The 24,405-nt window shown below is 47.4% G+C and overlaps 1 protein-coding gene across 7 annotated transcripts in view; it reads right to left on the bottom strand.

Annotated features, from left to right (window-relative positions):
* Positions 1–24,405, bottom strand: part of LSAMP (limbic system-associated membrane protein) — a 965,359-nt gene that overhangs the window by 6,000 nt on the left and 934,954 nt on the right. For 4 of the 7 annotated variants that reach the window (XM_025143740.3, XM_025143807.2, XM_025143710.3 and 1 more), the window contains 4 exons: positions 22,690–22,824; positions 18,250–18,370; positions 17,167–17,315; positions 10,925–10,960 (listed from right to left, as the gene is read on the bottom strand). In XM_025143740.3, the coding sequence (XP_024999508.1) occupies positions 10,925–10,960; positions 17,167–17,315; positions 18,250–18,370; positions 22,690–22,824 (441 nt within the window). The remainder of the gene's footprint in view (positions 1–10,924; positions 10,961–17,166; positions 17,316–18,249; positions 18,371–22,689; positions 22,825–24,405) is intronic. The other 3 variants (XM_025143780.3, NM_204874.2, XM_025143690.3) reach the window with 1 other exon arrangement.

The raw sequence follows: 24,405 nt of genomic DNA, 5'->3' as shown, positions 1-24,405 counted from the left end.
TTCTGGCAGTGAATAAGTCACAAAACGTGACAGACCAAATAACCTACAACTCACCAGGTAAAGCATGCTGTCCACAAACTGCCTTTCACCATAGCTAGTTTTTCACTACATGGCTAAAATACTATTCTTCTATCTGAAACACCACTTATAAACACACACATTAAGCAGCCACCAGCCCCCTCCTCACCACTCTTCTATAAGGTGCATATAGGATCGGAGTGTACCTATGGAGGGCACCTGGCAGGGCAGAGGCATAGTTTGACCTCGCCTGAGTATTGCTGAATGGTTCTGGGGATTGTGTGTGTTGGGATGGCACGGTAGGGTAGGGTAAGGTAAGGTAAGGTAGGGTATAGTACAGTGTGACATGAGACATAGTCTTCTATAGTATGTGGGTATAAGGGAATTCTCTGGGAACCGAATTGCCGCAAGCCGAAACTCAGCGCGGTCTCCGTCGCCCCCTGGTGCCCCCAGCACGTCCGAGCATCCTGGGCACAGCGCCAGGCATGGGGCAACCCCTCCCACCGGGCAAAGGGGGCTACAGAGGAGCTACGGTGCCTTCCTGCCACGCCGGGCTCCGGGAGTGTGCCTGCCAGCACAACTCCTGGGCTGACAGCACCCCGCCATCCGGCAGCCCCTCTGTGGGCATGGCCGTGCAATAACATTCAAGGGGGTTCCTTCCATCGTAGCCAGGGAAATTGGGCTTGTGAAGATGCTAAGCTAATACTCTTATCCGGCAGTGTTTCATAAGCATGCCCCTAAGGGACCCCAGAACCCGCATGACCAGTCACATCAAACAGATCTGGAAGGACCAGAGGGTAAAACCGCTGCATTTCCCTTCTGTGCTTGCAGACACTGAGGTGTGCAGCAGGGGCTGGGTCAGCCAGCCTCGGCTATCTGCGCCATGCCAGGGCATGAAGCAGCCTCATCAGCCCTGTGTGCACTCACTGCCATGATGGCTGCCTGACCCTTCCCACAGCAGGGTCTCACTTGCTTATTGCATCACTGACACTAACATGGCAGCGGAACGTTTCCATGTTGTATAATTTGCTTCTTCCACGACCTTGCCAGCCACTTATCATAGCACCATAGCACGGCTTGCGTTGGAAGGGACCTCGAAGCACACCCAGTCCCAACGCTGTGCCGTGGGCAGGGCTGCCACCCACCAGCTCAGGCTGCCCAGGGCCCCATCCAACCTGGCCTCAAACACTTCCAGGCATGGGGGCACTTCTAGGCTCCCCGAAGACCTCTGCATCCACAGCCTCCCTCAGCTTCTAGGGACTGCAGTGGCCGTCGGCTGCCAGCAGCAGTGTTGTGGCCCTGCATTACATCGGGTGTCACCTTTTACTGTGACTTCAGGACGCTGGCACTAAGAGAAAGGCTGGTGTGCTGCCTGATTGCAGCCTGACATTTCACTCCTCTCTCTGTGGCCTCCCCAGCACGCCGCAGGACGGCCAGGCCAAGCAAAGCGCTTGAGGTGGGAAGGACTGGCTGCATCGGCTCAGAGGCGTAGGAAAAGCCACCCTGGGGCCGGCGCAGAGGCGAACGAAAGGCTGCGCCCTGAGCAATGCGCGCTCCTTCCCGCCAGGTGGCAGCAGAAGAAAGAGAAAAGACAAAGGGAAAACAAATGATAAAGCTACTACGAAAAAAACACCACCGCAGGGCTCACCCGAGCCCCGGGAAAGCCCTTTGCAACGGGCTGGCAGCCCAGCTCAGCCCATGGGTGCTGGAGGAGGGACTCCACAATGCCAGGGGCTCTGCAGAGGGTGCTGCCGCCTGTGTCGGATGGGACAGGCCGGCACCAGGAGAGCTGGGAGTCTGAGAGCACCCAGTCCCTTGCAGAGCTGGACAGATTGGTTAGCTAGCTAGAGGTCATGCTCCCTTTTTTTTCCAGCCCAGATGGCAGCCAGAGCCTAAGTCAGCTCCATTCCATCCACTGGCTATGATCATCCTTCCCTGCTACAAGCCATCTGCAATGGAGTAGCACTGGTTGGCATGAATGCCCCTACCTCACGTAAATAATGCCCAATTCTGTACCCTCGCTGCCTCTTGGAAGACTAGCAGCACCTCCGGTGGCACTGTATAAGGAGATGTACACAGCTGCAGCTGTGGAGGAGGACGTGCCATGCCACATAACCCTTGCTGAATAGACTGCCCCAGACCTGCAAGTAAAGCCACCAGCCACCTTGGCTGCACAGAAGCCCTCCTCCAAGGGCTGTAAGCAGCAGCACCACCACCAGAAACACAGACTGTGACACTCAGATTTCCCAACACAGACTTTAAAAAGGGATTTTTGGGAGGCAAGCAGGGAACAGACGCGTTCTTGGTCCAAATAGAGAGGGAGAAAATCACCCAGCTGTCTCCATGTTTCACACTCACGTTCACCAGCCTGGGATTTCCCACTGGCTCCCAGGTCCCATCACCTGAACAAACCAAAATGGAAACAGGAAAAGAGACAGCTGGTGCCCACTTATCTTATTTACATCAGCAAGACTCCAGGATTTGCTAAGTTTGTAGTGCTCATAGAGGAGGGCACACAGAGAAGTTCCAAAGGGTGTCAGAGAGCCATAGGATTGTTCCCGGCTTTGGTTGCTCTGCCCCTGGGAATCTTCTCAAAGAACGTGAGTTAAAATGCTGTGCAAGATGCCAAGCAGACCCCATGAGTTTCTGGCTGAAGGTGAAGCCAAGAGAAGGCATGGGACAGCCTAGAAGGACTTCCCTGTGATGGGAAAGAAGGAATGATGGTAAAGCAAGTGGGGCCACGAGCTGTTTTTCAAGCCTCTCTCCATCCTGAGAGGCGCTGTTGCTGCTCATGGGTTAATTCTACTTATAGCAAAGGCTGGAGAGTGGCTTTGTGAGCAAATAAGAGGACCAAAAATGAGGGAGGAATGAAAAATGCACTAAGGGAGAAGGTAAAGGGAAAGTGGATAGACACCATAGTGGCACCAGGAGGGGACTTAGGTTTTACACTTGCCAGCTCCTCTGCAGGAACTCATTTTTCTACTCTGTTGGCTCTTGCCAGGGCTTCAGAAGATGAAATCTTTATTATCATGAAGGCTTAAAAGGGAGGAATACTGTTAATTCCATTTTCAAGGTCATACTTTGAAAGTTATTAATTTCTTTCTTCCAAGGCTTTGCACTCTACTCTGAGGCTTTAGGGATTAGCGGCTTCTACTTACTAGGGTTCATTTGGGGCTTTCCTCTTCCTGGTTTACTGCCTGTCCCCCTCTACTCTGAGAAGAAGACACGCTTATTCACTCCCTGCTCATTAATGTTGAAACTATTTCACTCATTACCTGCTCTACCCCATCCTCTCTACCAGTTAATATCTGTGGGGTTGTGTTTCTGTAATTAAAATTTGACTCTAACTGCACTGGCAATAGACTCTCTCTTCTAGAGGCAGAAGTACCACTGTGTAAACGATAGAGGATGCCCTGCAGCGGCTCTCCAGTAAGATTAAGGAAGTGTCTCTGGCGTCTATCAATCTTAGCACACTGTTTAATGTATGTCAGAATTTGCTCATGGTTTTTTAAGCACCGAACAGTTCTTTCCCATGTTTTGGAGCTCATTCATGGTGCGCTAAGTACTCATCTATCATATCTCATGTCATAGTGAAGATTCATTCTGTAATGCGGCTCACCCATCCTTCTCTGAGGTCTGAAGTTGTATTTCTCAGTGTCGTTCTGAGCAGGCTGTGGTTTTCAAGAGATGGCTGCTTACACCACTTATCCCAGAGCTTGCTCACAGTCTAGAATGAACTGTTACCCTGATCAGTGAGGCTGGTGGTGGCTGGACGACGACCCGTGTTTCAAGGTTACAAAGATCTTTCATTACCAGACCTGTCGTGGATATATCAGTCAGAAAGATCTCGCAGCTAAGAACCGTCCTCCACCCTCTCTGTTCTCCCAGCAGCTGTAGGAGATTATTTAATAATAATAATAATAATAAAGCAAAAAACTTGGCAAACTGCTGATATGGAATCAGTTAGTTATAACTCCCTTGTAACTGAATGATTCATTGAGGACTTCCATCCTACAAGCAAAACATCTGAAAAATGTGTAGCGTAACCTTTTGGGGGTATCATCTAAACCTGTTTGGCTTTCTTCTTAAAATAGGGAAATCTCTGCTCACATCTCAAGCACTTGCGTAAGGCACAGCAGACCAGCAGCAATGATGGTTTGGCTTCTCATTAGGGAACAAAGAGCACAGCTCCCCTCAACAAGAGCACACACAGTCTTGCTAATGGAAAGCTCAGGAACCTCTTGAAAAATTAATATTTTCATCAGATTTATGTGTGTCTGTTTACTCACTTCATCCTTGCTACCGTTTTCAGCAGGCTTTGCTGGGCACTCGGCATGGGAAAGATTGGAGTGGTTGTGAACAGAAATGAAGAGGGAGGGACACACTGAGGGGTACCAGGATGGGAGATGGGAGCAGAAAGAGAACCAGGTTGGGCTGGAGAGTGACCAGCATGTGAGATATCCAGCTGCACCGCTATCTCAGCTGTACCACCGTCTCTGCCCCTCTTAACCTTCTCCTCCAGTGCCTGCTGTGTGGTGCCCCTGACCTGCCCTTGAGGTCTTCTGAAGGCCTTTCTTAGTGACCAGCGAACACGAGAACTCTCAAAGCCATGAGAGTTAAGGCAGGCCCACAGGCTGGGGTACACCTCTAAAGCATGGGAGACGCCTTAAGTAAATATTTCTTCATGCTATTTGTAGTTTGCATCAAAGTAAGGATGTGTGTCTGTATACAATCACAGTGTGTGACTCCTGGTCACTTCAACATCCCAACAGTGCAAGCAGGGCTTTAAAGCACGGGTAATGCTGGAGAAGAAAGTGGGATGTACCACCAAGCATGAGGCACGTGTCATGTGAGCGAGTTCAGGAGTACACTGGCCCACCAGCAAGCATGCATTTCTGTCACACCTACCGTGGAGGCAGCCTGGCTGGGCTTCACCGCAGCTGTGCTGGTCACAGCCTATCGTTCTCCATGGCCTGACCCTTTGCTCCTGCCCATGCATCCACATTGCAGAAGGACATGCAGGTGACGCTGGGGAAGGGCCAACGCATTCCTCTTTTGCTTCCCTTGCTGCAAGGCTTCTCCCTTCTTCTGGGATGCTCTGCTGACAGACCTGCTCGCCCGAGGCAGGGCAGGCCTGCCAGGAGAACTCTGCTTTTTCTGCAAGCCTGATTTCTTTGGAATGTTCTTTTTTTTTTTCCCCTGCGCACCCCCTCCCTCCCAAATCCCACACCTCCCTTCTCCCGGTTGTTTTTGTTTTTAGAGAGAGCGCTTAGACAGCTGTATTAATCATGCAAGCCCAGCCATGTGTAATGTGCTTTATCAACAGCAGAGCAGACACTGAATGGCAACTGGATCGCAAGCGGGCCCGGTGCAATGCCTGAGCCGGGAAGATAAACCTGCCGCTTCCCAAACCGACTTACCGTCATGGGTTAGTGAATGGAGAGACTGTTCACTTGGGACAACAACCAGAGGGGAGGCCAATTTGTTAGGCAAATTCTTGAGTGGTTATAGAGGAAATGGAAGTGAGGGAGAGAGGAGGATGATGAGGGTGGGAGTTGCTCTTTGGCCATATTCTCATGGGGGCGGGAGGAATTTTTGTGCGTGCTAAAGGATTAAGTCAAGACAATAATGGCTGTTCTTCCTCCTTCTTGCTGCCCTCCACGCTTTGGTCCCAGTCTGCTTGGCCGGCAGCTCACCAAGAGGGAGACAGAGAGGGGATTTAGGTACGCTCTCTGTGCAGTGGGTAGAAGTCGGTCTCATCATCCCTGCAGAGGAACGTCCAGCTGGTAGCTTCAGAAACTCATCTGATGCACAGATGGTATCAGGTTATGAGTGTCCTCCAGGCAGGGGACATCTGCCTCAGGAGGGTTATGGCCTGCCTGAGCTCTGTTCTGCAGGGTAATCTGTCCATGCTACGGCTCTGATGCTATCAGTGTCCCTGCCGGACAACTGATATTCCATGGCACTTTCTTTTTTCCTGTGTTTCTAATCTCTCCAGTGCAGTTGTGTGATTTCTCCTCCACTGGTCTCACCCAGCCTCCGCTCTCCCTCATGCCTGCTGAGCTCTGACCTCTGCTTTGCAGGGCTGTTCTGCATGCATGCAAAGCCATACCTGTGGCTAAGCAGACCTTGAAATGCCTTCACTGTCCCAGTGTAGGGCCCAGCCCTGAGGAATACCGTTCTGGGACTTGCAGTCTCTGTTCCTACCCTCTGCTTCCACTTCTCCTCACTCGCTGGATTCTCCACAGCATTACTACCGGGGAGGGTTATGCAAATATATGCAATTCAGGGCTCATTCTGGAATAAATCAATCTAAATTAAAATTAATGAACAAAAAGTACAGAAACAGATCAAGCAATAAAGCTATTTCCCTCTCTCTCCCCCGTGTCTCTTTCTTCTTTACACAAGCTGGGGTTTTTGCTTTGCGCTTTTTGGGAAGAAGAAGACTGTTGTTGTTTTAAACAATCTCAGCAAACAGAAACTGCCTGTTGCTCCCCAGAAATACCCACCAAGCACTGTTAGTATCGGCAGTAACAGAAATAATTCTTAGCACTTCTCTTTTCTCTAAGATGTTTGGGTTCTTTTTTTTTTTTCCAGCTACATTCCTATGAGCCCTTCTGGGAGACGCTATAATCACCTTTGACTTTGATATTATTTTAACCATATGGTCAAAATAAGGCACAATGCCACTGCTTGGCTGGTACCTATGAAACAGCGAAAAGCCAATATGATGGCCTTCAGCTTTTGCCCTGTCTTGTTCTCCCTGTTCCCTTGGCGTGAAGCCCCAGCAGGCTTGGCACCCAATACAGTACTTGCAGACCTGGCAAGCAAGGATGTTGACCTTTAGCAATGAGAGCTTGGCTTGCATGATCCACCCTGCAGAGCTGTCCCCTTCTGCAATGGAGGATGGGCTTTTGGGAAAATCTGGCTGGGTACCACCAGCAGGAAGCAAGGTGAGCCCTGAGTTGTGCTGGCTATCCAAGGTTGTGGCTGTTATCAGGTGCCAAATCCTTCCTATGCTTGGGCCCTACAACCAATAATTTTATATGCTGGTAATTTCCGTGTCAGGATGATGATAGCACAAGATTGACTATTTTGGTCTTTGTTTATGCTGTGTTTTTCCCAGCTTTACAGACTGATATGGTTCAGAGACTGTCAAGGCTTGGGTTTTCAATGACCATTTCTTGGAAATGAGAGAGCAAGTTCTCACTTCAACGAATAAGACTCGAGACAGATGGGTTCTTTAACCAGCCACACTGTACTGGGAGGACTGGTTTCTCTGGACTCTTCCCATATCACCGCCTAGGTGGCAAACCCCTGCAAATAATGTGTTAACTCTTTACGGTCTGTAATCTCTGATGTATTCCCCCACACTTCACTCCTTAGCTTTAAAATATTCAGATGTTTATCCTTTTGCCAAAACAAAGACACACAGCTCACGTGAGAGCTGCCTGCTTAGCAGGACTGACAGGGCCAGGCACTGGAGGAGGCAAAGGGGGAGCAGCAATGGGTGGAGGAGACCACCGCAACAGATGAACTCTCTTTTCTCCACAGCTAGGATTTCCATGGGGGGAGAAGAGGACTGAGAGGATATTACATAGATGCTCTCTGTTTCCCACTCTGGTCATCAGACCCAAATGAACATCTCTTTTCTCCATTCTCCCATCTTCCACCCACCCGATGAAGGCATTAGTGACAGCACAAGCTACACGGGCTAGAGCTAAATGGAGACTAGCTACAATCTACAGTCATACGGGGTCATTCTCCAATCAGTGCACATTTTGGAAGAAACACAGGACTGCTCATTCTCTGTTCCTCTCCCCCCTCCACCAATTACTAATGCTGTTGCTATAAATGTTTTTTTTTGTTGTTGTTGTTCTCTTGATGATCATGACTGGACTCGTGTCAGATCAGGCCCCAAGGAGTGGTCTGAATGCTTGTCTCTGCGCAATGCAGTACTGCCCCACAGACCTCCCAAGGTTCAAGCCAATCCTGCTGAGAAAGTTCCTGGTTATTCTGTGGCTGATCTTCATCATGAATCTCCTGACAGGAAGAATCGTAGGTTTTGAAGCCTGTCAGTCTGGATAAGCTACGGTGAGGATGAGTCTCGGTGCTAATCACAGGGGAGTGAGTCTATGTCCAAAAGGTTGAGGGTGAGGGACGATGGAGGATGGAGATGGAGCTAACACCATAACAGTGATAGACTCTTTTGAGGTTCAGCAGATTCCACTTGCCCTGTCCTTGTCAAGTATGATGAGGAATGAGAAAATTCTCTTTTCAGAAGAAAATCCCTTTTGAAAACCTCTTGAGGATGCACTAAGGTCCCATCACAAAGCGAAGTTACAATGAGGACAGGAGAATGTGATTAAATAACACCACCCTGCCAGACTTCTCAGGGCATTTTGAGTGCCCTGCTGCAAAATCAGGAAAGCTGGAAGTTTTTCCAGGGACAAGTCGCGTGAGAGCTGAATCAGCTGGGCTCTACCAGCTTCCCAGGATACAGCCTGATCAAATTCAGGTTCCATGTGTTTATCTGAATGGGATTCTTCTGAGTCTCTAGCCTGCCTGAAAGCAAGATGTTTCCACAGCAGCTAGCTAATGACAGCAACGCTTACAATGAGTACAGTGCTCTTCATCTCAAAACACCTTCCTTTTAAATTAATGCTCAAAGCCCTACAGGGCAGGGAAGTGTTACCGAGGCTTAAGAGAAATGGAAATTAATGGAGAAGAGGGAGGAGGCTGTGATTTTGGTCACTGAGAAGAGGCTTGTTTGAGAGCTGAGGACAGCATCTCAGAACACAAACTCATCGGGAGAAAAAGGTCTAACAAGGCAATTTTACACCTCAGGTTTCTTTGAAGATGAACAGCAAAGTAAAAGCAAACGCTGAGATAAGTACCGGTATCTGTGCTGAATGCTCACATTACAGAAGCTGGTATGAGCTTTCAGAAACCAAATGAGTATTTAAATTCTACTTTCTCCCTCTGCAAAATCCTCTTAGCGTGTCCAGGGTCACTGGAGATATTCCAGCATTTGGCATCACAAACTCCTGAAGACTCCTCACACACGTGATGTCACGCTGGGATGTCCTTCAAGATGGTCTCAGGGAACAGGAAGCAGCAAAAAGGATGAAACGACAACTTCAGAGGCAGAGGGGGAGCTATGTTAAAGGACAGACTAAAGCTCTGCAGGGTGGTGTTGGCAGCTTGATTAGGAGGGGCATTTGATATGGAAATCTGGTTGGAAATCACTTGCAGTTTTCGCTTTATCATTTACCTTAATGGACTACTAATTCAAACCCAGCAGTAAACAGGGCTGGCTATGAAAAGAATTAACAGTGCCTGTCTGTGGAATTTAAGGATATATAATAAAAATAATCATAAAAAGAAAGAGCCCTGGGTTTTCCATCAGACAAAAATACCTGCAATCGAAAATTCTGCTTAAAAAAGAAGAGGCAAAATTGGAAAACTCCTCAAAACCTTACATCCCAAACAGCCTCAGCAACTTTAATTTCATATCCAAGCACACGTTTCATTTGCAATACATATGATAATGGCGTTTAATTGGATTTATTTTGCCACGCTACATTCCCAACGGCTTACTTTACTCCTTTCTTCAGCACCTTGAATGTTATTTACAAATCACTTTCTGGGATTTCATTTTAATGGCAGCTTGATTTCTTTTTTCTTTTTTTTTTTTCCTCCTTTTTTTAGGTACTTTTCTTTAATTGTATTTGTGGATTTGCCTTTTAAATAGGCAATTGTGACTACATCCTGAGCCTGAATAAGTTGCCAAGAGCAGAGCTTGATTTGAAAACACGGAGTTGTTAAATGGAGCTGATGTAACACCCAGCATTTATTGTTCTTTCCATGGGAGTACCTGCAGGTGCTTTACTTGGGCAGGTGCCCTTTTACAACACAACATGGGTTCATAATAACACTCTACCTCCAAGCTCTACGTAGACGTTAACTATTGAGGCCTCAGAGCATCCCATGAGCTGAGTATATCTCCATATGGCAGTGAAACAAAGATACTGAGGAGCTCTAGGCCAAAATGTTAACATGAATAAGGGGACCGGCTGCCTTATTGTTGATTTAGTTTCAAGCACCTGGAAGCAGCCCGATTTCTGAAAGTGCTGAGTTTCTGTGCTTTTACACTACCTCAGGATCACATCCAAACCCCAAACCTCATGTGCACTCAGAAAGCCTGGGCCATGCTGCTTGTACCTAAGGGAGGCCTGGGCAGCATGCAGCAAGGGCAGAAAGGATATTCAGGCTCTGTTTTGCCTTCATGCCTTCTCCTGCTGCAATAAACTAGTCCATAACACTTTACTGTAGTATATGCTTTTACCTTGCTCTTCCTTTCATGCTGTCTGCCACAAATGCAGAGCTACAGGACAGATTTAGGGGTGCATGACGGAGGAATGAGAAAAATGGGTTTTCATTGGGAACAGTTTGCACAACTAGAGTGAAAAAAATCTCCTGGCAGCAACTTGATTTTTAGCTTCTCATTTATCCCCTCCGCAATCCCTGCAAAATTTTAGGTCTCCTTATGCTTTCGATCCAAATCAGGATACGTGTGGAAAGAGAGTACATATGAAGGAGTCACTCTATGGAAAAACTGATCCCCTGTGAAGACTGTCCAGGCCTGGATGAGGACACGGTGTCATGGATCAAAGCTTGGGGAAAGGTTGTTGCTTTTTAGATGACTGGTTTCCTGAAATGGGAGAGGGGAGAGGGAAGGATGACGGAGGCGAGCAGAAAAGAACAAATGGCATGTGGAAGAGAGGGGAAATTATTATATTATATTGTCCTGCACTGTTTTGCCCATCCCCAGCTCTTTGCATTTATCAGGATGATGGAGAATGACCCGGCTAGAGAGCTACTTTGACATAAAACATATACTGACCTGGAAAAGGATTGGGGAGTGTGGGTAAAACTCGTTCTAAGGGGGGAAAAAAAACAATAAGCAACATGCAGGAGAAAAAGCCACTTTTCACACCAAGCAAGCAGCAGATACAAACCTGATGGAGTTGTCCATCCCCAAATTAGATGAGCTAGAGTAGGTTTCATATATGGAGCATTTTTATAGCAACACACCTAGTACACATCAACATCCCCTGTGACTGGGAGTCAGAGAGAAGTCATTTGAAAAACTAAACAAATAATATCTATACAGCAATAGGGATTAAGCACCTGCAGTGAGGTTAATTGGAATGAATGGGCCACATCTCCCCTCTGACTTTCAAGACCACTCGTGTCATGATGTTACAGCTCCTCTTAGCAACACCTCTGGCTGGAAGCTAGCCTTTGGCAGCAAGGTGAGTTGTAGAGGTCCTCCATGGGTAGTTACTGCCTCCACAGAACCTTCTCCACAATGGGTTTCTCGCCAGTGAGAGGTCCCTTAAGAATGTGGGCATTGGAATTGTCAGCCTGGTGAATCTGAATGGCATTCTGTTTCTTCTGGGCATTTGTCTTTCTAAAGGAACAGAGCTTTTGCAGATTCACCAACCTCTAGCAGCAAGCAGAGCCTGCTGTTTCAGTTATAGGGTTTTTACAGTGTCCTTGTTCTACATCACAGCAAGCCTCTAGTATACATCACTGCTGGCTTCACGCTTTGCTTCCTCCATGCCAGGATCTCAAAAGAATTGCACAGACACTGAGGGAAATCAACAGTCAGAGACCTCTGTCTGAGGCTAGGAAGAGTATTTGTTCCATTTTACAGGTAGAGCAGGTGATGCAGAGAGCAAGGAAGCAGTCTGCCCAAGGTCAAATGCTGATCCGTTGGCAGAGTCAGGAGCAGAACCATGAATATAAGCCCACCAGACCTGACTCTACTCTGACTCTACTCTGGCTCTACATTGGATCTCTCTTCATCAGCTACTGAGTTTGCTAGATACCTTGTGCTGACTGAGACAAGCTCCTACTCAAGGGCTGACTGGGAGGTAGACATTTAGCTGCAGAAATATGTCACTATGCAAAAGCTAATAGGCCTGAGGCAATGAGTTGTCTCCTGGTATATCTGTGAGGGTGTTGCTAAGATCACTGCTGATGTACATACAGCTTGGCAGGATACAGCGGTAGTCCACTGCTGCTCTCTGATCACCCCAGTCCCAGCTCTTCGGAAGCCAATGCTCTCTATGTAAGTACTCCTGGTGCAAGGAGCTGGCTTCTGACTTGCTGGAGCCCACGGGGACCTGTGACACTGCAGATCTCCTGCCTTCACGGTGGTAATGGAGCCATTGGAGTCCACAGCAGGGACAGGGGAGATTGTCTCTTGTGTAGAAAATACACAGCTAGCCTGGATCTCTGTGTTTATGTAGCACCAGGGGACTATTGTTCTGTGAAAGCAGGCTGTTGTGCTGACATGACTTCCTTGTTATTTAGTTTGGTTAAATAACTCAACTCCCCTTTACCTTCTTCCCGCACAGCAGGCTGCAGGCTGCACAGCATAAGCAGTTAAAGCAAAGCACTACGGCCTCATTATCACGCTGCTTTCTATTCAAGGACTCTCCCTCTGTTCCCCTCGCCTGCTGCGTGCTGCCTTTATTGCTCCACCCTGGCTCATTAGCAGTGTCTCAGCCTCGCTCCATCTGGCTGTCACCCTCACCACTTTCTTTCCTCTCCCGAGTCTCCCAGATACTGACAGCCCGTGGGAAAACACGGGGGTTGCGCTGAGAGCCTCAGACTTTACTCCAAACCGTAGCAACCACCACCACAAGCAGATGCTCAGGCACAAGGCAGAGTATTGTGACAGCGGGTATGAGAGGGTGCCCACCAGCTAGCACTTGTGCCGGGGTGCTAACAGGCAATGGCAGGTGAGAGGCAAGCGCCAGCTCTTCTGAGGAGCTTGCCTCTTGCTGGGATTAAAACTGCTGGACCGAGCCGATAACTGTACCTGAAGCACATCGAGAGGTGGTGGTGGGATGCTGCCTGCTGCCTGCATCTAATTGGCATGGGCCCTGCCAGGTGCTGCTTCACCTCCGCTTTCCTCACTTGCTGAAGGGCACCGAGGATGCAGCAGGGCTCCTGCTGAGGTGGCAGTCTCCCATAATTGAGACAATTTAGGCAGCAGGACCGCACTGAGGTGTGCAGTAGCGCGCTGTTGTCTCCTGCTTTATCCTCAGGGATAAGCTGGCTCTGCAGGAGGCAGAAGTCAACTGGTCTGGAAGGACTTTCACTGCTTTTCTCTGCCTTGCATGATTGAGCCAGGTGCTGCAGCTGCTTCTGTGTACCCGTGGATGTGTTTGCTCACATATATCCATACATGTGAGACTATGTATGCGTGTGCTTGTATGGCAGATGTGCATCTGACATATACTTTTATATACAATTTACGTATATATGCACATATTTCCACTACTGTGAAGCGTGGACTAATAGTGAGAACTGTTGGTGATGGGTGAATGGTCGGACTGGGTGATCCTGTGGGTCTTTTCCAACCTTTCCTATGATTCTATGATTCTATATAAATTGTGGCTTTTACATCTAAAGCTTTTCATAGCACTCTGTTGGCTTAATGGAATGAGAAGGAAACAAGTTCCCTCTCTCCTCATATACTTGGGGGAAAAAGCCTTTCCCTTTAGCTGTGGTGCTGCTTCTCACCTCTGCTGTTCTGTGAGACAGCCTGGCTTGACCTCTGTCAGGTCACCCTCACGCTCAGGAATGCTACTGCCCATTTCCTTGGTCTCATGGCATCGTATGCTAGGAGTTACCAGCCCTGTTCCCAGGCTCTGCAGAGCCGAACCCACCTCCAGGCTCACTAATGCTGCACAACATGGTGCTGCCTCCCAGCTCCTTTTGTCCACAGATACGGGTATGTCCCTCCCTCCTGCATGGTCTCTGCTGCTCCTTGAACCTTTCTCTGAACTAACTCAGCTCCCTGCAACAAAAGAAAACGTTTGGGAGCACTTAGAGGGGTGGGTGGTAAAGCTCCCTTATGTTTTCACAAGTTGAGCTGCCTTGGTGTGTGGCCCACTGGCACCTGAGTATGGGAAGTGACAAAAGCGTTGGGCATAGAGCAGGGGGAGCAAGGAGCAGGGAGGAGGGGATGGCAGCAAGCTATCAGATCCACTGTATCATCAGACAGTACATATGTGTGCTGTCTGCAAATATATTCCAGATTGCTGTTGGAGACAGGACCCTGGGTAAGACAGACCTTTGGGCTGACCCAGCATTGCCATTTGTGTGTTGCTATAAGCTCAGTCTCCAGGAGCGAGGGGTATAAATCTCTCCACCAACAGCAGGCATTCGTGCTGCTACATCCTTTGTGGGAGGTCACTATCTATCTATTCATACAGCTCTAGGAAGCTGCTTTTGTAATTTAATGCATCTTCTAACTATGGCATTGACATCTAAGGCACTGGGTCTCTCTGAGAGTTTTTCAATGGAGGCCGAGACTTCCTGGAATGGAAGACGCCCATTTTTCTCTGTTGCTGAGCTGTTCTTTCACATCATTTTGCTAGCCTCCCATCCGCCCTCCACCTCAGACAAAGCTGCCAGTACCTCATTACTAACTTTCTGCTTGTTACTTCACTGCTGGCCGCCGTTTTTTGTAGTTGTTGTGTGGGCTTTTTTCTACAGTGGGCCGCTGAGGAACCTACACTGTGTCTGCCTCCCTGGTGGGATGTTGCCCTACAGTGAGCTTCATGTCTATTTTAAAAAAAATAAAATAAAATCCTGGATTCTGTGGAAGAGAAACACTCTGAGTATTTGAGTATCTGCTGTACCTTGAAAAGACTTGGCATTGCTTGGGTCTGTGGCTGGGATTGTGCACTGCCTGTTATTTTGGCTGTTTTGAGATCAGTACAGCATTCTTTTCAGGTGGGCTTGTGGGTGTCTGGGGCCGCTTCTTTATGAAGCTTCATTCCCTTCACTCACCTCTTCCTGGACTTTTTAACCCTAGGAATACCAACTGGAATTTAATGTTTCTCTCTCTCTCTTCCACACTAAGTAGAAGGAGAATGGAGAGTTCCTGAAGCAATACTGCACAATTTTCACGATGGCTTTCTCCCTCCACAACACCAAATGCTGAAGAAAATGGGAATTAACTAAGCAACAAAAACAAAAGTTGGAAACAGCCTGAGGAAAATCAGCCAATCTTTCTCACCTCCTGCAGCTCCATTCTTCTGGCTCTTGTGAAGTTGCTACTTCACAAGTTCTCAAGTGCTTTGCAGTACAAATAGCGCTTGAATTTCTACTGTAAAAATGATGAACAAAATCCAAGAACTTGATAGAAGGAAAGTTACCTTGGCACACATCAAAAGAAGGCTAAAATAGCACCCTCACTTTATTTCCTCGTTCAAGTCATCTCTAACGGTTGCCACCTTTCCTCTCGGTATAGGAACTGGCAACTTTGCAAGACCTCCCCACTTTTCTTACAGGTTCTGCCACTGAATTCATGACCATGGGTAAACCACTTCTTCACTCTGTTTCTTAGTTTTCCTACTGCAGAACGGTGCTAATAACACTCACTGATTTCTGAATAACTTGCGATGTTAAAATATTCATTGCTAGCAAATCCTTTGAGATCCTTTGAGGTGAAGCTCTCAAGTCGTGCAAAATGCTTTTCTAGCAAAACCAACCCCCATCCAATATCACGTGTCCATACATACATTATTGAATTTCATCTTATATTTTGTTTCAGTGATGTATTCAGCTCATCTGTGTAGCAGGAACCAATAGAGAGGGCCAAATTTAGAATTCAGCCACAAATAATGGATTCTAAACTTAGCATTATATTAATATCAGCAAGAACAAATCTCGAGTATCTGAAAACTGTGTTCCAGATTGCTGCCCGAGAATTTCATTTGAATCTCATGACAGTCACAAGATGAGGGTGAAAAGACTTTCAAAGTAGAAATTTGCTTTGTTTCCCTGACCAAATGCAGCAGGAAATCAAATATATGTACTTTTATGATACATCTATTCTTCACGAAAAGAATTCCACAGAACGCATCCAAATTTTGCAAGAATTCAAACTGCAATGTAATAAATCCAGAGGTGGTAAACAAAGAAAGCCAATGGACTTATACTTCTGCAGTACCTCTGCTAAAAAACAAAACCAAACCAAAACACTTTTTTTTCCTGATACTTTGATTAATCTGACCACACACAGCAGAAACTACGCTAGACTGCCTCTCATACTAAGACAGATTTGCATAGTTCATTTTTGTTTCTGTTTAGAAGGTCACGCAGGTCATGGCCTGAGGGTTTTAATTCAGTTTGAGATCAGCAGAAGAATACAACCCTATGTATGTTGCTTCTGGGTCTCTGGTCCATTTCTGTGAGTGGGTCATTCTGCTGCAGTCTATTTCTGGTGGCAACAGAAATGTGCAGTGAAAGCTGAGCCCAAGTTTTGTGCCTGGAATACAGAACTGGGTTTTGAATACACCACAGTGAATACACCCATGTGTGCATGGGTGGGAGGAGAGGAACAGGGGCTTAATATAGGGCCAGGACAGAAGCAACTGCAAAATTTGGAACCAGCAGGTAATTCTGCTCTGGAGTTTGGCACGGCCCCAGCTTCCTTCTTCTTAAGTTTACTACAAAAACTCAGTAACTGAAAGGTAGCAGGATGAGATCCCAGAAAGATGTTTCATATCTCACCTGCTGATTATCTTTTCCCCCATGTTCCCCAAGGCATGCCCCCTTAAATCATTCTGCCTTAAATCACTCTATCCCACTTCCTTCCTTCTCATTTTCTCCTGCTTTCAAACTCATTTCTCTTTTTCTTGACTCTCTCTTGTTCTCCTCAGGCTCAGTGGCTAGTTCTCTCCACCTCTCTGAATTACTTGTCATTTCTCAGCTGTCACAGCCCCTCTGAGCCTTGGCCTTTTCTCTGCTTATTAAAAGGGCTTTCACTCTGAGGGAGTTTTCAGTTCCAGTCTTAAAACAAACACGTTTTGATTATTTTAACAAAGTCTGACTTTGGCAAAGAAAGTCAATCAAAGAGCTTGACCTTAACCTTTTCATTTGGCTGCGTTCATGTTTCACTCTGAGTATGGACATGTATGTGTCTGAAGCAGTCAGTTCCTGGCTAGAGGTTTGGCGGGGTTGGCAAGCAATGCTTTGTGTCCCGGTGCGCTCACAACACAGTCTGGTTCTTTGTGAGAGTGACGTGGACCTCCCCTCACCCTCTTCTATACTTACTGTAAAGGTATAGGCTGGCATTTGTGACTCCCAGCTTGTTGGCAGCCACACAGGTGTAGTTCCCGTAGTGCTCCTCAGTGACGTTGGCCACCATCAGCAGAGACTGGCTCCCTGTGCTCTTTATCTCCAGACCATTGGCACTGTTTATCCTGGGAAGATAGGAAAAGAGGAGTGCAGTGCAATGGCCATTGTGTACTGGGGAGGAAACTAACGCCCTTCGGAACAGCTGGCAGATGAGGATGGAGGCAGGCAGAGAGGGGACGTGAGAAGAAAGAGGCCAGAGAAGGCATTGATAGGAAGCAGGAGGAGGGAATGAAAGGAAAAAGGAGTACAGCAGAGAGGAGTGTCACTGGTAAAGCAGTGGAGAAGAAAGAAAAGCTGAGGGAGAGGGAGGAAGCCTTTATTCAGCACTGGCTTACACTGGGAAATGAACTTACTATGGCCAACTGAGGGCTAGTTCATTCTTGGAGCAAAGACTTTTAGTGAAACATTAATATGTTTTAATATGAGCATTTACAAAAGCCAAGCGACCCCTGAGCCTGCAGATATGGGTCAGCCAAAAAACTACAATAACAACACTACCTTCTAAATGCAATGTAAATGCTTAGGTGTAAGGAACAGATCCTTTTTCTCATTTTCTCCCCATGTGCTAACCTTGGTGGCTCAGGTCCCAGAGATGGAGGAATCTTATACCTCCCCTAGAAGGAGACAGCTAGATTGGAGTTACCTACTTGGAGACCAACACTATTTTTTTTATCCGTATCACGATCTATTTAACACATGAACACTGGAAGGAAGGAAGCACTACTAATGTCTTAATTGTGAATTGCTCCATTACTGACTTAAAGGAAGGAGCTTCATCCTTAGCTCTCCCTTCAGCATCTCGGTTTAGAGAAGGATTGCCTTTTCCAGTCCCAACCACACTGCCTTTGCCTGGGCTGATGGGACAACCTTGACTTACATGGCTCACAGAGAACAGTTTGCTTAAGGAGAAGAACTGAGGATGACAGCTGATTGTCTAAGGATGCCCTGCTGAGCGGACTGAAATGGAGAGAAAGGAAAAAGGAGAGCTAATGGTCTTACCTGGTGTCATCCCTGTACCACTCAAAATCAGGCGTGGGCACTGCTGATGCCTCGCAGCGGAGTAAGGCTTGTCGTCCCGTGGCCGCCTCATTGCTCTTGGACTCTGTGATGGTGGGAGGGTCTGCAGGAAGGAAACACTGGGTAACTCACAACTTTCAGATGGATGGAACAAAAGTAGAACTGCTTCATGAACTGGCTTCCTTAGGCAAACCATTGCGGCTGGTGGAGGACTATAGCAGCCATATGCTGGGGCACATCCAGCCCCAGCTCCTCTGAAAAATATCTGCTCTTTGAACTCCTCTAATAACTATGCCAGCATTACTCCTTATGCGTGTTCCTCTTCAGTGGCACTGAATAAAGCTCTGTCATAATTGCACAGGCATATGCAGGTAAAGTTGAGGTTAATGATAGACTCCTGTAATTCATGAATATTTACCTGTGGATCTCCAGTTCACATGGCCTTATCAGAGAGAAGATGATGAGAGAAAGACTTTATCAGTGGTAAAGAAAGAAAGCAGAAGCAAAAGAAAGAAAGCAGGAATTTCGCACTAGCATAAAAAATAATTTCCATACAACCTTTGCATCTAATGTCAAAACTATAATAAGAAAGGAAAGGTTGGTCTCTTCTCCCAGGTCACTAGCGATAGGGCGAGAGGCTATCACCTTAAGTTGAGGTAGGGGAGGTTCTGATTGGATTTCAGGAGGAATTTCTTCTCCAAAAGAGTGGTGAGGCATTGGAATTAGCTGCCCAAGGAGGTGGCGGAGTCACCGTCCCTGGTGTTTGTGAAACACATGGATATGGCACTTAGGGACACGCTTAGTGGGCATGGTGGTGATAGTTGGACTGGATGATCTTAGAGGTCTTTTCCAGCCTTAGTGACTCTATGTTTCTTTGTTTCTATCACGAGGTGGTAGAGTCACCATTCAAGAATCGTGTAGATGTAGCACTGAGGGACACGGTTAGTGAGCATGGTGGTGATGGGTTGATGGTTGGACTTGATGGTCTTAGAAGTCTTTTCCGACCTTAATGATTCCATGATTCTATGATGAATGTGCTCTGCTGGAGATGGATCTCAATGCTGGCTGAAATACCGGGCAGGGTACCAGCAGCTTCACTTTCAGCCCTGTGTTCAAAATGACAAGCTTGACCAATGAAAAGGCAGGATTATTTCCACCTGGCTGCTGAGAGGGAGTAGGCACCTTGTGCTCATCACCAGTGCTCAGGGACTCTGAGATAGCTGCCGTGCTGAGGCTCAGGCCACTACAAAGCACCCTGCCTGTGTGCGGAGCACAGCTCTGCTGTCTTTGTCCATCCTGGCACAGGAAGGCCAAAAAAAAAAAAAAAATCAAAATGGATCGTGCCTGTCAAATAAAAAAAATAGCCCTGTCTGGAAAACGTACTGAGAGAAGTTTGTTGTGAGCGCATTAGCCAGCTCAATGTGATCCCTTTCCTGACCTTAATCGGGATTTTATGCAGGGCTTTAGGGATATTGCAGTGCGCCCTCTAACATCATAAATATTAATAAGTGTACAGAAATAGGATCCTGCATTCAAAGGCTGTGGGTTCACGTAAATATTTTAATTCGGGAAGGAGGAGGGGTAATAAAAGGATAGCGAAGGTGATTTTTTAAGCCTCCTTCTCCAATTTTTTGCTCAAGCCGTGCACCCTGCTGTCTGCTGTGAGAAAAGCCTTTTCCACTTCACTGAACCCAGAGCGCGCGATGAGTCATGCAAGGAACAGAACCTCTCTGTGGGCCCAGAAAATTCAGGCGCTCCATGTTTGGCCTACGCTGCCGGAGGAGCCAGGAGTGGGCTCCCTTCGCTGCTCTCCCTCCTGGCTTCCCCAGGCCTCAGTTTCCCATCTGCAGTGTGCCAGGGCCATTACTCAAGAAGCCTGAAGGTGGTGGTGTGAGACCGAAGCAGAGAGATGCTGCTTTCTCCTGCAGTCGGCTGACAACCTGCCTGCTGCTCAGCCTGAGAGAGAGATGAGGTGATAAGGGATGGCCAGGAAGCTCCTCGCTTGGGGCAGGTCCCATTTTTCAATCTTACTGTGATTTTCATTGCTTCTACTGCATGTGTAGCTTAAGAAAGCAAGATAAGGAAAGAAGTATGCAAATATCTGGATTTCATCCCCCAAACAGGACCGATTAGTTTTTTTCTGTGCATCTCATGACCTCTTTGAATCTATCCCTGTGCTTGGCAACAAAAGGTATCTCCTGCAGGAAATTACCATTTGCTCACATTACACCATGTAATAATACTGCAATACTTCATCAGATCTTATTTTCATATACCATGACAGTAAAAGGATCTCACTCTAGCACAGTAACTAAGAGTTGAAACAGAGTCAAAATTGTACGTGGACTTTATCCAACCATGCTAAATACAGCACTGAAATTATGTTTCATGGAAATATCTGAAAATGCTAATTGCTTTTAATGGAATGTCTCGGGTTTATAAGCTCAGTTGGTTTTGACAAAACAACAACAACAACAACAAAATACAAACAACAAAGCAAACCACGTATTTAATGTAGAAAACAAAAACTTTACTTCATGAAATGTGCTACTGCAGTTTCACACTAGTGGTTAAGCCTGCCCATGAAGCAGCCTTTACTAAGCTCCCACCATCCAATTTTCACAGAATCATAGAATGGTTTGGGTTGGAAAAGACCCTTAAGATCATTTAGTTACAACCCCCCTGCTATAGGCAGGAATACCTAATTCCCCAAGAAGTGGTTTGGATTGCAATGATGCTGCGGGGACCCCAAAAGCAACGCCTGCAACCTCAACTTCTAAAGCAAGGCAGAAAAGTTGACCTGATGTCATGGCTCAGAGGGAAAGAAAGAGCAAGAATGGCACAAAGATGTGCTAAAACCACATGTGGTGGCAAATGAGAGAGGGATGGGCTAAGCCACTTGTTGCTGCCACGTCTGCCCCTGCCAACTCCCAGGGGGTGCTACCTATGAATCAAGGGCACATGTACACACCCTGACTCATGCCTGTAGCCACCCCCAATTGCAACTGAAGTTAGTGTTCTGGTGAGTCACCTGAAGAAGGTCAGGAGAGGGTGTATGTCCCATTCATCCATCCTTGCTGCAGAGCTATTAGCCTTCAATCAGGGAAAAAGAGCAGGCAGGTGGGTATATTCCTATCAGATAACTAGTGCCAAACATGAGCCATACACATATGGGGGTGGCAATACACACATACAAGGCTGTCAGAATGAAAGCAGTCTGACATATCTTATGTCACTGCAAGAAGGGCACACCTGCAGGGTGAGGTGGACTGCCCTCTTGTGTATGCATGGGCAAAATGGTCCGTGCCCTGCTCAGCAGAGCATCACCCAGAGAGGATTCATGGGAGCTGGAGTGGGGATGTAAGCCACATAGCATTGCCTCTGAGTGCTCTGAGATGGATAGCAGGCCCCTTTTGCCAAACGCTTTTCTGTACTGCATTGAAGCACAGAAGGCTTTTTTCACATGACCTGAAACCAGCTTGAAAGTCACGTTTCTGCCCCCTCTCACTAAAGGTACCTCTACCACGCAACCCCCCAGGCCACTGGGGCATGATGCCCATGTCAAATGGATGCTTGCTCTGAGCTGGCTGGACCTTATCTATCCTTGCTGAAGCTGCTCTTCGTTATACAGTTATCTCAAATGTTAATAAGTAAAAACAAGGCATGGCCAGGACTTCTGAGGGGAGAGAGAGTGGCAACACACTGAAACTTCTTATGAGGCCCCATCTGGAGTACTGCGTCTGGGCGTCGGGCCTCCAGCACAAGAAAGACATGGAGCTCTTGGAACGGGTCCAGAGGAGGACCACTAAGATGGATCAGAGGGCTGGAGCACCTCTCCTATGAGGAGAGGTTGAGGGAACTGGGCTTGTTTAGCTTGGAGAAGAGAAGGCTGTGGGGAGACCTCATTGTGGCCTTCCAATATTTGAAGGGAACGCATAAACAGGAGGTGGAATGGCTGTTTAAGAGGGTGGATAGTGATAGGACAAGCGGGAATGGTTTTAAACTGAGACAGGGGAGATGTAGGTTAGATATTAGGAAGAAGTTTTTCATTCAGAGGGTGGTGACGCACTGGAACAGGTTGCCCAAGGAGGTTGTGGATGCCCCATCCCTGGAGGCATTCAAGGCCAGGCTGGATGTGGCTCTGGGCAGCCTGGTCTGGTGGTTGGCGACCCTGCACATAGCAGGGGGGTTGAATCTAAATGATCATTGTGGTCCTTTTCAACCCAGGCCATTCTATGATGAATCTTCTCTCTTTTTTTTCTCTCCTTTTCTTATATATTTTGATATTTAAGGAACAAATTCTGGTAAACTATGGTAAGTGCCCCCCCATTTCAGATTCTTTAACACCTGGAAGGCGTCTACATTTACCCCAGAGCCACCCTTGCCTGTGGGCAAGTATCTGCTCCCCTACGAGGTACTCACAGTTCACAGTGACCCGGACTTGCTTGACATCTGCCGAAGCAACCTCGTTGGCAGCTTTGCACTCATACTTGCCCGACTGCTCTCGCGTGATCCCCAAGATCTCCAGGTACTCCTCCTCACCTTCGAACTCCTTTCCTGCAGAACAGAAAAATACAGGTGATGGCTCTCCGGTAGGCATACAGACTGGAGAAGCCTTTTGCTTAATTGCTATGGAGGAACAATCACAACAGCGATTCTGCAAATAAACAACAGCCACTGAGGGAGCTATTTCGAGGTTATTTCAGACGCCGTATCAGCAAGATATTTGCATTTCATTTAGTTATTGAAAACTCAGGTTTAGGAAATTGGGAAGAAAGCACAAGTGGTAGCACAGCGTTGCACAGGCTGCCCAACAGACACAATATCTCCATCATGTGAGGCTGGAGTGAGCTCTGGGGTATGACTGAGAGGAGTCAGCCCATTGATGTGCTTGACCAGGGGTGGCTGGCTCCCCAGATACGCTGGTGCACTGTCAGCAGCCCTTTCATCACTGCCAAACTGGGAAAAAATGTCTTTTTGCCTCTCAGACCAGCTGCCACCCTGAAGAGCCATCGATCAGAACATGCTACATACAGTTAAACACAGCCAAACTGAGAAATAAAGTGTCATTTGATCCGCAGAGCCCAATAATCATTACGAATCCCCCATCTACTGTACATGAAATGACACGTTTAAGCTGTGCTGCCTCGCTAGGACAGCTCTGAAAGCTGTGACTCGAGAATCAGGACAGATTTCCCCTTCTACCCCCCCGAGAAAACATCAGCACAACAAGGGCTCCCTTTCAGTCTTCTAGGAGAGCAGTCAGTTTTTCCAGTGAAACTCTGCCCAGGAGACGATTTCTGCTCAAAGGGTGCTGAGCACTTCTGAAATTGTGCCCACTTCCCATCAGCACTAGTTTGGTGGAGCTCAGCCAGGGCCGAGAGGACGGGACTGCTCCTCAGCTCTGCAGCACTGAGTTAAGCCCCTCTCTGGAGCTCAAGTCCCCTGTAGCCACCTGAAACAAATCCTACCACACAGGCACTCGGCTGCTGCAGTGTATGAGCCCGGGCAGGCTGGGTGTACCACACACACACAACAATTTGACTTCTGCACCAGAGATAGGAACCTGAGCAACTTGAGAATCTGCTCAGAAATCTGTCTGTCACACAATTATTTTTGCCCTTTTCTTTTTTCAAGTCAATTTTCAGAACCCTTCTAGGAGAAAACCATCCCCTGTCATGGAGACACAGCACGTGCGCCTATTAAGCCCATGCAAAGACAAGCTTTCCCCTTTCTTTCAGTGATCCCTTCTCCAACTCCTACCAGATGTTCAGATGAGTGGATACCTCATTGGTACATCTCAGATTTCCAACTGCTCTGATGCAGGCTTTCTCATCTCCTGCCAGTTGGTTGAGATGCCTTACAATGACAGAATCATAGAATGATAGAATCAGCAAGGTTGGGAAAGACCTCCAAGATCATCCAGTTCAACCATCCACCTATCACCAATATTTCCATGTCCCTTAGTACAACACCTAAACCTGCATGTCTTTCTGCATGGCAGCATGCATTTTACAAGGCAATCCATTGGCAAAGCCCTGCCAGTGCTCTGGGACACTGCTTCAATCTTGTGCTGGTGCTTATGGACAGCCAGGGCAGAGTTCCTGGAGAAAGAGGTAGGGCAGGATTTGCATAGGT

The sequence above is a fragment of the Gallus gallus genome, chromosome 1 (assembly GCF_016699485.2).
Source record: "Gallus gallus isolate bGalGal1 chromosome 1, bGalGal1.mat.broiler.GRCg7b, whole genome shotgun sequence".
NCBI classification, from domain to species: domain Eukaryota; kingdom Metazoa; phylum Chordata; class Aves; order Galliformes; family Phasianidae; genus Gallus; species Gallus gallus.
Note: the sequence above shows the minus strand (reverse complement) of the source record. Positions and strands in the feature narration are given on the sequence as shown.